The 13983-nt window shown below is 35.0% G+C and overlaps 1 protein-coding gene across 37 annotated transcripts in view; it reads left to right on the top strand.

The window, feature by feature from the left end:
- LOC105213249 (protein muscleblind) overlaps positions 1-13983 on the top strand; it is a 285776-nt gene that overhangs the window by 126138 nt on the left and 145655 nt on the right. For 2 of the 37 annotated variants that reach the window (XM_054234599.1, XM_054234580.1), the window contains one exon: positions 9806-9871. The exons of the other annotated variants lie outside the window; for them this stretch is intronic. In XM_054234599.1, coding sequence (XP_054090574.1) covers positions 9806-9826 — 21 coding nt within the window. In that variant the 3' untranslated portion in view covers positions 9827-9871. Of the gene's footprint in view, positions 1-9805; positions 9872-13983 lie in introns of those variants that run through there. 37 annotated transcript variants of the gene reach the window in all.

The raw sequence follows: 13983 nt of genomic DNA, 5'->3' as shown, positions 1-13983 counted from the left end.
GGGTGAGAATATTCATTGATTTTCAATGCCAGAATCTCTCTCCTCTAAATTAAATCTAGATAAATCTATAAAATTAAATCTATTTATACGAAATTTTTTGGAAAAGTCGTGCATATACTTTCATTCTACCCTTGAAAAAAACCATAAGAAACCATAAATATATGTTTCCTTATTTTGGTTTTTGGACTTTGGAAATCTTGTAAATAGTTGTTACCCTAATCTGTCATAAAATAATGGGTGAGATGGGCCGGTAGCCGCATTACCTTTGGTGTCTTTGATGAGGATGATCCCGAAGGCAGAATCCCCAGTAACCAATGGAAATGAGCAAAAGCTGTTAGTTAGCGCTGGCTAACGTAGCGCTGGTAGTGCTATTAAGCCATCCTTGTCCACCACCGTCAGGCACAGATGCCGATCAGATCAAAATAGTAGTTTGTGACGACGAGAGATCGGTCCAACTCAAAAAAGTCTCTATAGAGAAAGTGAGAAAACTAAATATATAGAGATAAACTGAAAGGTTGGCGGAGGATGGATATTCCATCCAGGACAAGGGCAACAGATTTCAATGCAAATTTACTAACGAATGGTTAGAATTAGCAGCAGACGAAAAGGTCCAAAAACTTACCGATCCAAACAGGATCGAAATAATAGCCCTTGGTCGGATCCGAAAATCAAAGTCAATCCCGGTATCGCAGAACCGGCTGTTGTGGGGATTGAAGATTTTTTAGACGATAAGGGCCAGTTTAACCTAACTTATCTAATTGTGGCACATTTACGGTTAGAGATTCTAACTTTAAACCTAACCTTACTATTCGATTAACTTTTTTATACTACACTTTTAAAATGATAGTCCTTCATTCAATTAGGTCTCTTCTTCACGAAGTATTGTGCTCTCTTCGCTTGTCTTAGTCTCTCTAGATACCTCAGCTTCACATTCACTTCAGCACTCATTTCATCTGCAACTATTGTCATTTCTTTTGTGAGCATCGTTGTTTTTCTTTTACACCAAAGTAATCTCCCAAGGCAATAACAACAACAACAATAAGTAGCAATAAAATCAGGTAAGCAGCGGAAGAAGTAGAAATGTCAGGAAAAGAAAAATACGCAGAATTATCCACCAGAGAATTGGCAAACATTGCTGCAACATGTCCCATTGCAACGTGATTTGCCCTCCACAATTTTTTTTCTACCGTCTCGTTGCTTTAATTACCTTTTCTTATTTTCGCCGCGCCATCACATTTCCTTGTTGTTGTTGTTGCATTTTTGTTTTATCAGCGTCAACGCCATTACCATTTGCGCGAGTAATTAACTAAATTCAAGACGGTCAAAGCAATAGCCACTCGAGACCCTCGCACGGTGCGTCCCCTCCGCGCTAACGGCACATGCTGCAAGGATATCCTTTACACGCTCATTGCCATCTTTGTAAAGTAAGGCTGCCTGCCAGCTGCATAGTCAGCGGAAATCGCTACCGCTGTTGTTGTTGTTGCCTGTTGGCGCTGGGTATTTTTGTGGCAGGTTGCAAGTGGAAAATGCAACCGCCGCAATTAATATACCCCGGAGACATGACGATACGACAAAGACGCGTTTATGGCATGAGTAGAGTGAGTAGCAAAGAAAGAGATAGAAAAAGGAGAGGGTGAGAGTGAGCGCAGGGCGCGGCACTGCCTAGCCAATGTAATAGTGTTCAATAGTTGTGTAATTTTTTTAATGGTCAGCAACCCCTTGAGGCGCATAGCAATGAAAATATGAAAAATATATGGACATGAAAGAACAACAACAACAGCAACCGCTCGCTAGTCTCAAACACTTAGCCTTTCAATGGTAGCGACGTCACCACCCACCAATATACAGCACTATTTCTTGAACTATACAAGTGGACACGTCCTAATGGTAATGGTAATTGTAATGGTAATTATTTTACCACCGACTGCACTATAATTTCTCTAGAAATTGAGCGCAATTTATTTCTTGGCGCCAAACGTTCTTACACTTCCTGTGCTGCAGCGTTTTTCTTCGTGGCGTGACGCTTGGTGGGTTAGTCCTGACATGTCTGCCAGCAGTATTGGTTTGGTCAAAAGGAAACGGAAATGCTGCCACTGTGCAATATATCAATTGTTGTTTGTGTAATCAGTAATTATCTGCGCATTTCTCCGTTAATTCCCTGTTGTTTTTCGCTTGTCACTAGTTTCTTTGTTTTTTTTACTTTTGTTGTAATCGCAGTTAATTCACTTGTCCTGTAAGTTATTGTTGCGATTTATAGATTTTATAGTTTTTCTTTGTTTTTGTGTCCAGATATTTGTACACGGAGGGGCGTGATGGTAAACTATGTGGCGCTGTGTAAGGAAAATGCTTGCGCTTAAAGACTGATATTTCTCTCAGAAGCTTTTGTAGTGATGTTTGTTTCAGTTTTTATCTACAAATATTTAAAGCTTTTTAGCTTTTGAGCTTTTTTAAAGCTTTTTAGATTTTGTAAAGCTTTTGAGATTTTGTAAAGCTTTTGAATTTTTAAGCCGAAAATTTGTGTTTTGAATTTTCTATTTAAGGTGAAAGCTGCAAGCTATTATAGAACACTATATTTTTTCATCAGACTGGACTTTTGAAAGCTTCGACAGCTTTTGAGATTTTTTAAAGCTTTTGAGCTTTTATAAAGCATTTCCATTTTTAATTGTAATTAAGAATTTTGTATTTAAAGTGAAAGCTGCAAGCTATTAAAGAGCACTATATTTTCGCATCAGACTGGCCTTTTGAAAGCCTTGAACGGAGTTGAAGGTCCAATCTCGACGCGTACGAGGTCACCATGGTAAAGAATTGATAATATCTATTTTTCGAACATATACATAGTACATCCTATAGAAATGTCTTTTGGCTTCAAGAAAATCGGAATTTATTTCAAAATATGTTTGTTAGGAATCTTCTTAGGAATTTAATATTTGAAAAAAATACTTCTGTTTTGGTTTTCAATATGTTTTCTCAATTTTACTTTATTAAAATATTAAGATTTTTTATCATATAAAAGATATATTTTTTCTACAAGGCAACCATTTATTACCTTTACTGATAATGCTTAAAGAGTTGGTACAACACTTTGTTGGTTGACATTTTTTTTGCTAATATCTATGACGAATTACTCTGATTTAGATATATGATTTCGCTAAATTGCGTCAAAATTAAAATGTCAGCCTAAATGTAGGCTACATGTAATAGAAATTGTCATTATATTTGATTTATGTTTTTAAAAATAATAATATTTGCATATATTTGAGAATCTGATAAAAATGTGTCGATTTATTATAAAAAATCAGTTTCGTATGATATAAAATAACTAGAACTGAGCTGCTACAATATATGGATTTCTTACTACCAGCAAATATTTTAAAATCATAAAAATATTATACTAAATTTATTAACCGAATTACTTATGATATCATAAGCTACAGGGTATCAACATTTTCGTCGTACTTCTCAAGAAATTTGCAAATCTCTCTCATTTCTTCCATGAAAGACATTTGCCACAACTTTATTTATGTTTTTTTTTTCATTTTTTTAGAAATGTTTCCTCTTTCTTTCGACTCATGGCTGACTAACATTTCAATGTAAGATTTCTTAAGCCACACATGTCTTTGCATATTCAAGAAATAACCGAGTGCTGAAGCCGGCATGCATGCAGAAGAACTTTTTAAAACTCAAATAAAAGATAGTAATGTTGTAAAGCTTACTTTGCTGGCTAACTCCGCACTCAAACATAAACTAATATGCACATGAGTGGGTAAATATATGCACATATGCATAACTCTATATATAACTGTCCATGCGCAACGTCTTAGCCGCCTTTTGGATTATCCTTTCAGCAAACGCTTGAGCGTTCTATGAAAATATTTTCCTCCGGCTAGTGTAGCGCAGGGAAATGGAGTCAAGCAAGCATAAAAATTTCATAAGAAAAGTATGAAATATATTTTTCCACCAAACAACATAAGCAAAAGCAAATGTGGAAAAATTACACAGAAATGTATGCATTGAAAGAAAATGAAGGCGAAGTCTATATGTATGCGCATGAAGATATGTAATTTTAATACATACACATCCACACTTGTGCATATGGAGATATAAGTTCTAAGGATATATTTTGCCACATTTATTGCGGTTTTAGTGGAGCCACGACCGTGCTGGCCTAGCCTTTTGAAAGGCGTGTGTTACAGCGAAAATAAGTGTAGACAGTCGACGCCAAGTCATCCGGCTAACCCACTCAGCTAACACTCACACATGACAGCCCACTCCTACACATATACAACCGATTTGATTTATTTGTGGCGGTTCATGTGCATATTCCTGTGATAGCTATCTGACGGCTGGTTGAGTTGGCGTGTGATAGCGTCACCTCCATTTTTTGCAAATGCTGTGTTCTATGCTGCCTACGTACTTTTGTCAACCACTGTGCTGTCGCTTATCTGGCTTTGTATGTTACTTCTCAAGCGTGGGTTTGGGCAAAAGTCGCGCATTTATTCGAGGAATAATATTTTGACAGTGTATGAAGCAAGTTTTTATAAGATGTGCGATAGGGTGCATAAGTATATAATATATAATATGGATATATACTTGAAGTGCTACATTTGTGTATTCTTGTTCCTACTACAAGCGTGCAAATAGAAGTGAATTTTACTTAGAAAACGTAGTTATTTTTTTCGCTTTTACTTTCCTTTTGAATTTCATAAAATATCAGACCCCAAGTTATACATGTTTTCTTCAACATTCTCAAGTTTTATTGCATTATAGAGATTTTTCATTCTCAGATTTAGCAAAAATTAAAATATTTACGCAAATACTGCAGTTTATCGACACTTTCTTTGTTTAGAAGAACTCAGTGAGCTATATAAGTAACGAAAAATATGTCAAAAAGTTTCCTATAAAAATTATAGGAACTTAAAAGTGAGCTAAAACCAACACAAATGTGTATAATATAAGTATAGAGATAAAGTAAAACAATATTCGCTGTAATTTTTAACAAAATTTACTTGCTATAAAAAGTTATGGCAAACATAATTTTGTTTATAATAATTTAAAAGTATTTTTACAACATTATAAGTAATACTTATAACTCGTTTAAGCATTCTGAACACATTGTAAGAAATTATAGCAACTGTTATTTAGCAATATTCATGTTTACCACGTGTAAATAAAAGCAAAAATAGTTTCATTACACAAAAGACTGTAATTATTTGATAATTCACATACTTTCGCACACTTTTCATTAGCTATAAAAAATTATAGCAAGTTAAAATTATTATAGCATGACACAAATTGTATCAAAATTAATAAACGGCATGCAGCGCTGTTTATTTTCACAATTTCTATGGCTACAATGTTGCTATAAAAATTATGGTAACATTTATTTTTGTAATAATGAAGCAAACACATTTTTTTATCAAAACTAAGTGCAATAAAAACATTGTAAAGTGTTTTCAAGTGTAATACAATTGATTTGGACTAAAATTTTAACTTCAAAATTCATATTTTTAGAGCTTTATGTTAAGGGATGGTTTATATAACCTTCCTACCAATGATAACAATGACTGCCTTTTCAATATATTTATGTACTCATTCGTGAGAAATCACATTTTTATTTATTACATTTATCAGTTACATATTTATATCGTTTTGCAAATGATTTACGTTCCAAACTTTTCCAACACAAATATTCATATCAGACACGCGTTTCCAAACACAACTTTCACTACTTCAAGGGCGAAAGCAGAAAGTAGTTGGCGGAGAGGCGCACTAAAGAAGATGCGACAGATAATCAAAGCAAAAGCATAAATTACAGACGCAAACATAAAAATTCGCGCATATGCATAACTAAAATGTTGCATATCGAAAGGGGCGCACAGCAGATAATAAATTTTGTATAAGTTTGTTAGCCGTTTGCCATGACGAATTCGCTTGCAAAAAGTTTTATGTTTATGTCTTTTTTTCGCTCTACACTTACAAGAGATTAAGCATTTAGTGATATTTATTTGTGTGTAAGTGTGTATATGAGCTGTAAGGCAGTTCACCCCTCAAGTGTTTGACAAAATCGCTTGCAGCATGACGTAATATTTGCCAAGTGCTCTTGTACATACATATTTATAATAATTTTCTATGATAAAATGCTAACATTTACCCATACTTAATGCTTCCCTCACTACTGCTCTTACAAAGACTTTCACTTAGCAGTTACTTTCCCTTGCGAAACGCACACACACATATCTACATATTTCTATTATCCTTCCATTCAAATGATCCCTCAGCAACAGTCAGCATCTCAATTTGAGCTATTACCACATTTTTGGGGCGGCATTTACAGCCGCAATTCATAAATGTTATAACTACAGCTATATATGTTTCTATGTATGTATTTGTCTAAGTAATATTTGCTATAAAAACAAATCTATTGGAAAATTCACTTTTCCTACCCTCAATTCAATACAATTCGTATCATCCTTTTGTTCGGCACACTCTTTATCAAAATAATTTATTTCCATCGTCATTGAAGAGCTCAGGCAGAAATGGCATATAAAATTCTACAATTTGCTTTGGCATGTTGCATGCCACATAACCACTTCAAAAGCAGACAAATTGATTCCTAATCTCTTACAAGTAATATTTAGACCTTTCGCCAAATCAATTGATGGATTTTGCTTGTACATTTTTAGTATAAGCAATAAAAAGTTTAAAGCGAAAAATTTACTACACTTATGAGTACGCTTCGTCGAACAGAATTTTATGCCACAAGCTTTCTCTAGTATTAAAAGTAAAAAGTAAATAACTCCCTTGTGGTCACTTTACATACATTGCTGCTTACCACATTTTCACAAAAATTTTCCTACCACACTCCGTTAGTATAATTTCCAGTAACTTTCTGTTTCCGATTTACGTCATTTTTGCTCTAAGCGGTGGAATTATTTGTTTATCTATCCGTCTTTTAATACTTGTTTCTAAAGTAGATTTTATTTTCTATTCAAGAGGCTTAAATAGTATACATTTACTATAAAAAAGTAAAGGAGATCATATATGTATACTTCCTATAAAAATTATAGCATGCAATATGGCCTGAAAATATACGGAAATGTTGTAGAAGTGAACAATAGAGTTCAAATAAACTCAAAAATAAAGATTTTATATTTGCTATAATATTATAGGAACTTTTATAGGAACATATTTGAAGCTTAAATTCATACAAATGACGTTCCTTAATTTAAATATGTATTTTTAGCGTATTTTATTTTTAAATATGGTTGCTATAAAAATTATAGCAAATAATTTGAGCTGAAAAAACTAAAAAGTAGCTTCTAAATGATTATTTAGAAATAATAGCGCTGATAAATATAGTTTTTAAGGTTGCTATAAAGTTATAGCAACATTATTTAAATGAATTTCTCCTTAGTTGTGCTCCCTTTTTTAAATATATAACTCCAGAACACTGTTTGTCATTGCTGCGCCTCATTTCGTGTAGGTAATGGCATTCTCACTAGATTATACTTCAAAGAAATACAAGAAATGTATTAGGCCGTAAATACTTACTTTACTATACATTCTTTACTACTTAAACCCCACTCACTGCCTTACCAACTACGTATTGTAACCAGCACTTCAAACTATTCTTTGTTTACTCTTATTTACTTTTCGCTTGTTTATCTACTGCGTTCCACCATTAAGTGCCCACCATTGTCCGATTGTCCATTAGTAGTAGCGTTAGCGTACTGTCTAACTGCCGCTTATACGTTGATTTCTGAGAAAACCAATACTGCTAACTGCCATTTGAAGTGTGTGCCGCATGAGTAGCGTAATATTAAGAACTAACAAATCCTTTGTGCTCCTTTGAATTTGCATAACAATCGTTATTTTCCTGCTAATTTATTTTTGCAGTAATTTTCTAGCATGCGATATTTGCATTTCCACTCGCTAGACAAAGTAACTCACTCACATTTCATAAGCCCTTTCAATCACAGCGATTTTTTTCTGTTTCTCTTCCTCTTCTTCACCTTCGTCTTGCTATTATTAATGCAATTTGATTTGCTTTATTTTTCAATTTAAATTTCCTAACAACTGCATAATAATGCTTTTCTGAAAGGATTTTCAAATAAATGAAAAGTTCGAGCATATTATGCGGGTCTTGGGGTGATGGTCCAAAAAAAAAATTAAAGAAAGGTATGCAAAAAAGCGCACACTAACAAATCGCAGTAAAACTTTTGTCATTCATTCTCGTGCCGAACGTATGCGCCTCAATGGGCAAAACAAAATAATAATGATAGACAATATCCTTAACTAAAACTTTGGCAAAGCAGCATCCTGCCATTATCCTGTCACGCAGTTGCCGGCCGCCTATTGTTACCGAACTGCACAGAGGAATTGAATGATTTGGCGTCTTTATGGTCTTCGTAGACTTTAGAGAGGAGCATTCGGCCCTGTAAGTGCCACCAAAGAAGATAGCTGAGGGTTGGGGGCTAGTGGGACACCAGCAAATGGTTGGCAGCACGTCCGGACAGGTCAGAACGGTCAGCTTTATGCCCCACCAAGACCATCACCAGCACCACCACTTCCCGGCCATATTGTGTTTGTTTAACGAACTTTAAAGCGTATAGCCGCCGAAATGTCAATAATGACAGCACGAAGACACTCGCTCGCACGACTTGAAACAGCCGTCCAAGTGCTGGGCAAATCGAAAAAATGGCATAGCGATTGAAAAGCATTTGAATTGGAAGACAAAGGCAAAGGAATTCAAGTGATAGCAGCACAAAAGCAAAGTTGGCGTGGGGAGTAAAGTGTGGTGTGTGTGTGTTAGGTAGGGAGCATTGGCGGTGGCGGCAGCAGTGACTTGCGGCAGCCAATAGCTGCCAGGAAGTGGTGAACTTTTTTTGTAAGTGGCAATTTTGCGCCGTTAGGCTTCCGCATAGGCAACTGACGGAATTGGAATATTTCAAAGTAAACGAAGTGCGCATAAAAAGCACGATAAAAAAGCAAATATGAAGTGGCTACTTTGTAGTGATTTTTCAAAGCTATTTTTTGTTTCAATGAATTTTTCAAAAACTTTTGCGCAGTGAGTAGGCGCTGTTGTAAAAGCGTGCAAAAAAACGCTTTGTAATGTTTCATTTGTGAAATTTGATGCCTTCAAAGCCTGTAAGCTGAGAGTGGCCTAAAACAAGAAAAGAGAGGGAGCATGAAATCATTAAGCGAGTGCACCTGTCGCAGATGGCTTTTTTGGGGAACTATTATTAATTTGAGATTTAGAAAAAAAAAATACAAAACACCCTTAAAGGTATGCTAAACAACAATATCAAAGAATTCTAAAAAAAAAAAAACAAATTTTTTGCTTGTTTTTTCGCAAGCTGCCCGGAAGTCGCCTATGCAGCATTTAATATGTAGCTCACTTACACTTGCTTCCTCATAAATTCGTTGCTATTAACACAACCAACAACATGTATTGACACTGAGACACATACACACCTACATATCAGCTGTATACGTGTGTGTTTGTGCTACAACCAGCTAATCGGTTCCGCTCGCTCGCGCTTTGTCGCCGCTTTTTGCTTGCGCTCCAGCGTCAAACGCGTGCAAGTGGAATAAATTCAATTATTATTTGCTTAAGTGTCGGCCGGATATGCGTTGAGGAAGTTCAGCATAAACAAGGATCAGCTATTGTTGTTGCTGTAGAAAAAAGTTTTAAATTTTTTTTCGTACTTCTATTAGCATTATATTTACATCACAAGCTATACGCCTTTTTGTCGGCTTTTATTTGCTCACTTATCTATACAAATATTTTCTTTTCTCTTTTCAGGTAAGCGCTTGTTTTGGCTGAAAGGATTTGCGAAAACGAAAGTGATGCTGTGGGAATATGCCGCAGGTGTGGTATGCATTGAAATGCTGTAGCGTATAGGTGTAGCCTAAATGCCAGACAAATAGACACTTGCCTACTTGAGATGCTTTTAGCGATAGGTATTTCCGTTGAAATTTGAGAAGTTCATTGTCTGTTTTAATGGTTTGTCTTTGTCTGTCGGCTTGCAGCTTTTGTATGATATGTTAAGAATTTAAAATTTTGTTTTGATTTTGAAAAGATGGAAAATGTTTATTTTTTATTAGAAATTAAAAGCTTCACACTCTGACTGATGCTCAAAACAGATAACAGTGAGTAACGTGGACGTTTAAGCTAACGCTTTGTTTCCAATTTTCAGCACCAAAACGTTCAACACAAGTTTTGAATGCAAATTTTGACTTCTTTCAATATGTTTACATTAAATATTATATTAAAATAGGGTTCCTAAGTTAATAACACACACATATCATACAGTTTTATAGAATTTTTATATGATGAATGCATTGTTGCCAATTTTCACAGCAGATTTCATAAAGTTTATACTAAAAATTATATAAACGATTAAATTAGTTCATATCAAATGTATTCGCTAGCAATATATTCTGTTTTCTAATATTATCACTATTGGAATATTATAATAATACCAGTTTTGGAGATCTAATAACATATCGACAGAAAAATCTTACCACTTAATATATTAAACCTCATTCAAGTTTCAACAAGACTTTTTGAACGCTCAGAGATCCCTCTATATAACCTATAAAACATTTACAGTATGTCAGCTCATGCGGTTTAACATTGTTGCCAATTTTCATCGGAATCTAAATGTTTGCTTTAAAGTGTACCTACCTTAAAATATTTTAGATTAACAAAAGCGAACATTATTATACAGCTTTTTAAACTTTAAGCAAAAAGTAGTGATACGATTAAATATTCACCCACACCGTTGCCAATTTTCCGCAATTGAAATTCAGTTTGGTAATTTCATTAAATATTTGAATACAATGAATACAAGAACCATTTCTCACCCCTTTTTGCTGCTTTCTCACTGTCGTGCCACCGTATCTTTTAGTTACAATATGTATTCCATTGTTCCTTTTCACCTAATCACACCACATTTGCATTGCAATCGTTGCTTCATTGTGTTATTAAGCGGGTCAATACGGTGTTTTGGCCAGCACTTTTGTTTGCTATTACCTTGGCAACGCTTTTATTTTCTATACATTTATGTAGAACGACTCGTTCGAGTGAGGCGCGACGCCAGCATATGCAAATGTGTCGTAGAAAATCGATAGCACGAAATGACGGTGGGTAAATGGTATGTGAGCGAATGCACGCGAACAAAGTTAAATTGGGTAAATAGTATTTAAGAAACATACAATTTGGATTGATTAAAAATTCATAAATATTTGCATTTTTAAGAGTTGATTTGTTTGAACCAAATATCAATATTAAATTTGCTCTAGATTATGATTGAGGGGGAAGCTTTTAAATTGATCGCTTTTCTTGAAACCTTTGCAAATACTTTTTACAGAAATCCACGTTTTTGAAGACCTCACCAATAGAAATTCGACCAATTATTCTTGCATTGCCTACATGGGGCTTTGGCAGAACTTTAAGAAATAAATTATAAACAATGAATAATGAGTTGAAATTTCGGCAAAGTTAGAATTTGTTGATCAAACATTTCATAGAATTTTTCTACAAATTCCAAAAACTATAGAATTTATATTGAAATGTTGTCGAATTTCCTTAGTAAGCCTGACATGTCTTCCATCGCCACCAAGAAAATTAATAATCATCATAAGAAGTCTCCGCAATATGTCCCAAATTCCAAAAATATTCAACTTCATAATAATTTTCCCCAAATACTTAACACATACTCTGCTATAGAGCGCTTCGAAAAAATTTGTCACAGTTCCTATAAAAACTTTATAGCGCAGTCATAAAAGTAGAAGTGTATTAAGTATACCGAATTTCCGCAAAAACACAAAACACAAACACGCACAACTGCCATAGGCAACGGCATAAAAATGATAAGAACAACGACAAAAAAAGGTGCAAGCAGGCGTCGTATAACTGTAAAGGCGGTGGAAATGCCAAGCGAGCATGACAAATAAATTCATAAAAAAATATAAATGATTCACAAGAAATTTTTATATGCAGAGTATTCTATATATATGTGCGCAAGGGAAGTGCAATTGATAGAGTGACAGTGGAAAACAACAACAAATATTCACTGAAAAAATCAACAAAATTCCAAACAAACAGAAATTTTGGTTGATTATGATGACGTTGATAATCATGAAAATTAGACGTTGCACATACGAGGATGTGTGTGTAAAAGTGTGGCTTTACCTGCTCGCAAAACAACAAAAAATGTTTTACTACACACACACGCGCGCGCACTAGTTTTTACGACTGCCTAACAACAACAAATTTGTGTTGAGTCACAAAAACAGTAAAATGTACTATTTTTTACGACCAAAGACACAAGGGGTGGGTGGCATGTGGCTTGCGAGGGTAGTAGCGCGAGTAAATAAGCGCTTGCAGCGTAGCAAGTTGCGAGTGAAAAAAGACACACACACACACATGCGCGCTCAGTTTTTTAGTTTGCATGCTGGGCCAACATTTCCGCGACAGGCACCGAAAAGACGGTTAGGTCAGCACAACAAAAACAAACAAACACCACACACACATACAGCGAGAAGTGCTGAAAAAGTGGCGTGTGGAGAAAATAGCTGCACGCCAAGTTATCATACCATGCCATGCCACAACAGCTGAACGTGGTTGTGTGGCGCCACACAAACACACACACTCGCATACAAACGACAGTGCCAGCATTGCAATGTGACTGCATGCGCGGTGCGCCGGGCTTGCCGCCGCAATTATTGTCATAGCCTAAGTGCCAGCGACGACAAAAACAACAACATGCAACATCTATAAAACTACACTTCAACTATGGGTTTGTATATTTGCATGTGTGTGTGTATGAGAGAGTAATCATATTCGTCCTTCGTTGGCGTCAGCCAGTCGGCATGCTTCTGAATGAACTTACATTGCTGTGGCAGTGTAGTCAACCTGCATACGATTGCAAATATATATAAATATATTGTGTCTCTTCACAGGCGCTTGCTTGCCTATGCGCCTCCATGTATGCTATACTGCTGTCACGTGTGCTGTTTTCTCCTTTCGCTTGTGTTTTATTACTCGCCAACCAATCTATATACGTGCATGTGAGTGTTTGTTGCATGTGAGTGTTGTTGCAACACCGCCAAAGTTTTTACTAAAATTGGAATTGTAACGGAAACGGAAGGTATACAAATGGCGCCATATTTTGTTATTATTGCAATGGCCAAAAAAAAAAAGAGCTGCCATAATGGTAAACACGAAATATATTTATATATAAACGAAAACACCATAAAAACGTTGTATTTTGCTTATGTTTTAAATTTATTTCGCCTCCCCTATTCTCCCACCCACTTGCAAATTGCACATTTGTTTGCTATTTTTCGTGTGTTTCGTGGAAATTCGACTAGGTTGTATTGTGCCATTGTAGTCATAAAGTTCTTCCGGCTTGCAGTGTGGCATATTTACTGTTTGCCTGGATTGGTTTATGACACCATAAATATAGTATAATATTTATTATTGTAGGCTTATAAGTTGCTAGCTCAGCATATGTTGGTTTTATATAAAATATTTGAGGAAATTGTATTTAAAAGATTATTTTAAAAAATGTATATTTTTTATTCTATATGTTGTTGTTGCAAACGATTGCGGTTGTGAAAGTCATCTTTTTGCTTGATGTATATTTATAAGATGATATAAAATCGAATATTCAACAAAGAAAGGCAACGTTGTCAAATTTCAGCATTATAAATTTGTAATCAGTATAACCCTAGTTAAATTAAAAACAATTCCACTTCAACCCTTCATGAAATATTGTAAGCATTTGTCTTATAAAACAAATGCGAATATCATTGAAGAAGGGCAACGTTGCCAAATTTCAGCATTATTGATTTTTAATCGGTATAGACCTAGTTCAATTCAAAAACAATTCCACATCAACCCTATCGAAGATCTTCAAAACATTTGTCTTATGATACAAACACGAGTATTCAATCAATATTGCCATATTTCTC

The sequence above is a fragment of the Zeugodacus cucurbitae genome, chromosome 6 (genome assembly GCF_028554725.1).
Source record: "Zeugodacus cucurbitae isolate PBARC_wt_2022May chromosome 6, idZeuCucr1.2, whole genome shotgun sequence".
In the NCBI taxonomy this organism is placed as follows: domain Eukaryota; kingdom Metazoa; phylum Arthropoda; class Insecta; order Diptera; family Tephritidae; genus Zeugodacus; species Zeugodacus cucurbitae.
This window is presented reverse-complemented; position numbering and strand designations above follow the sequence as displayed.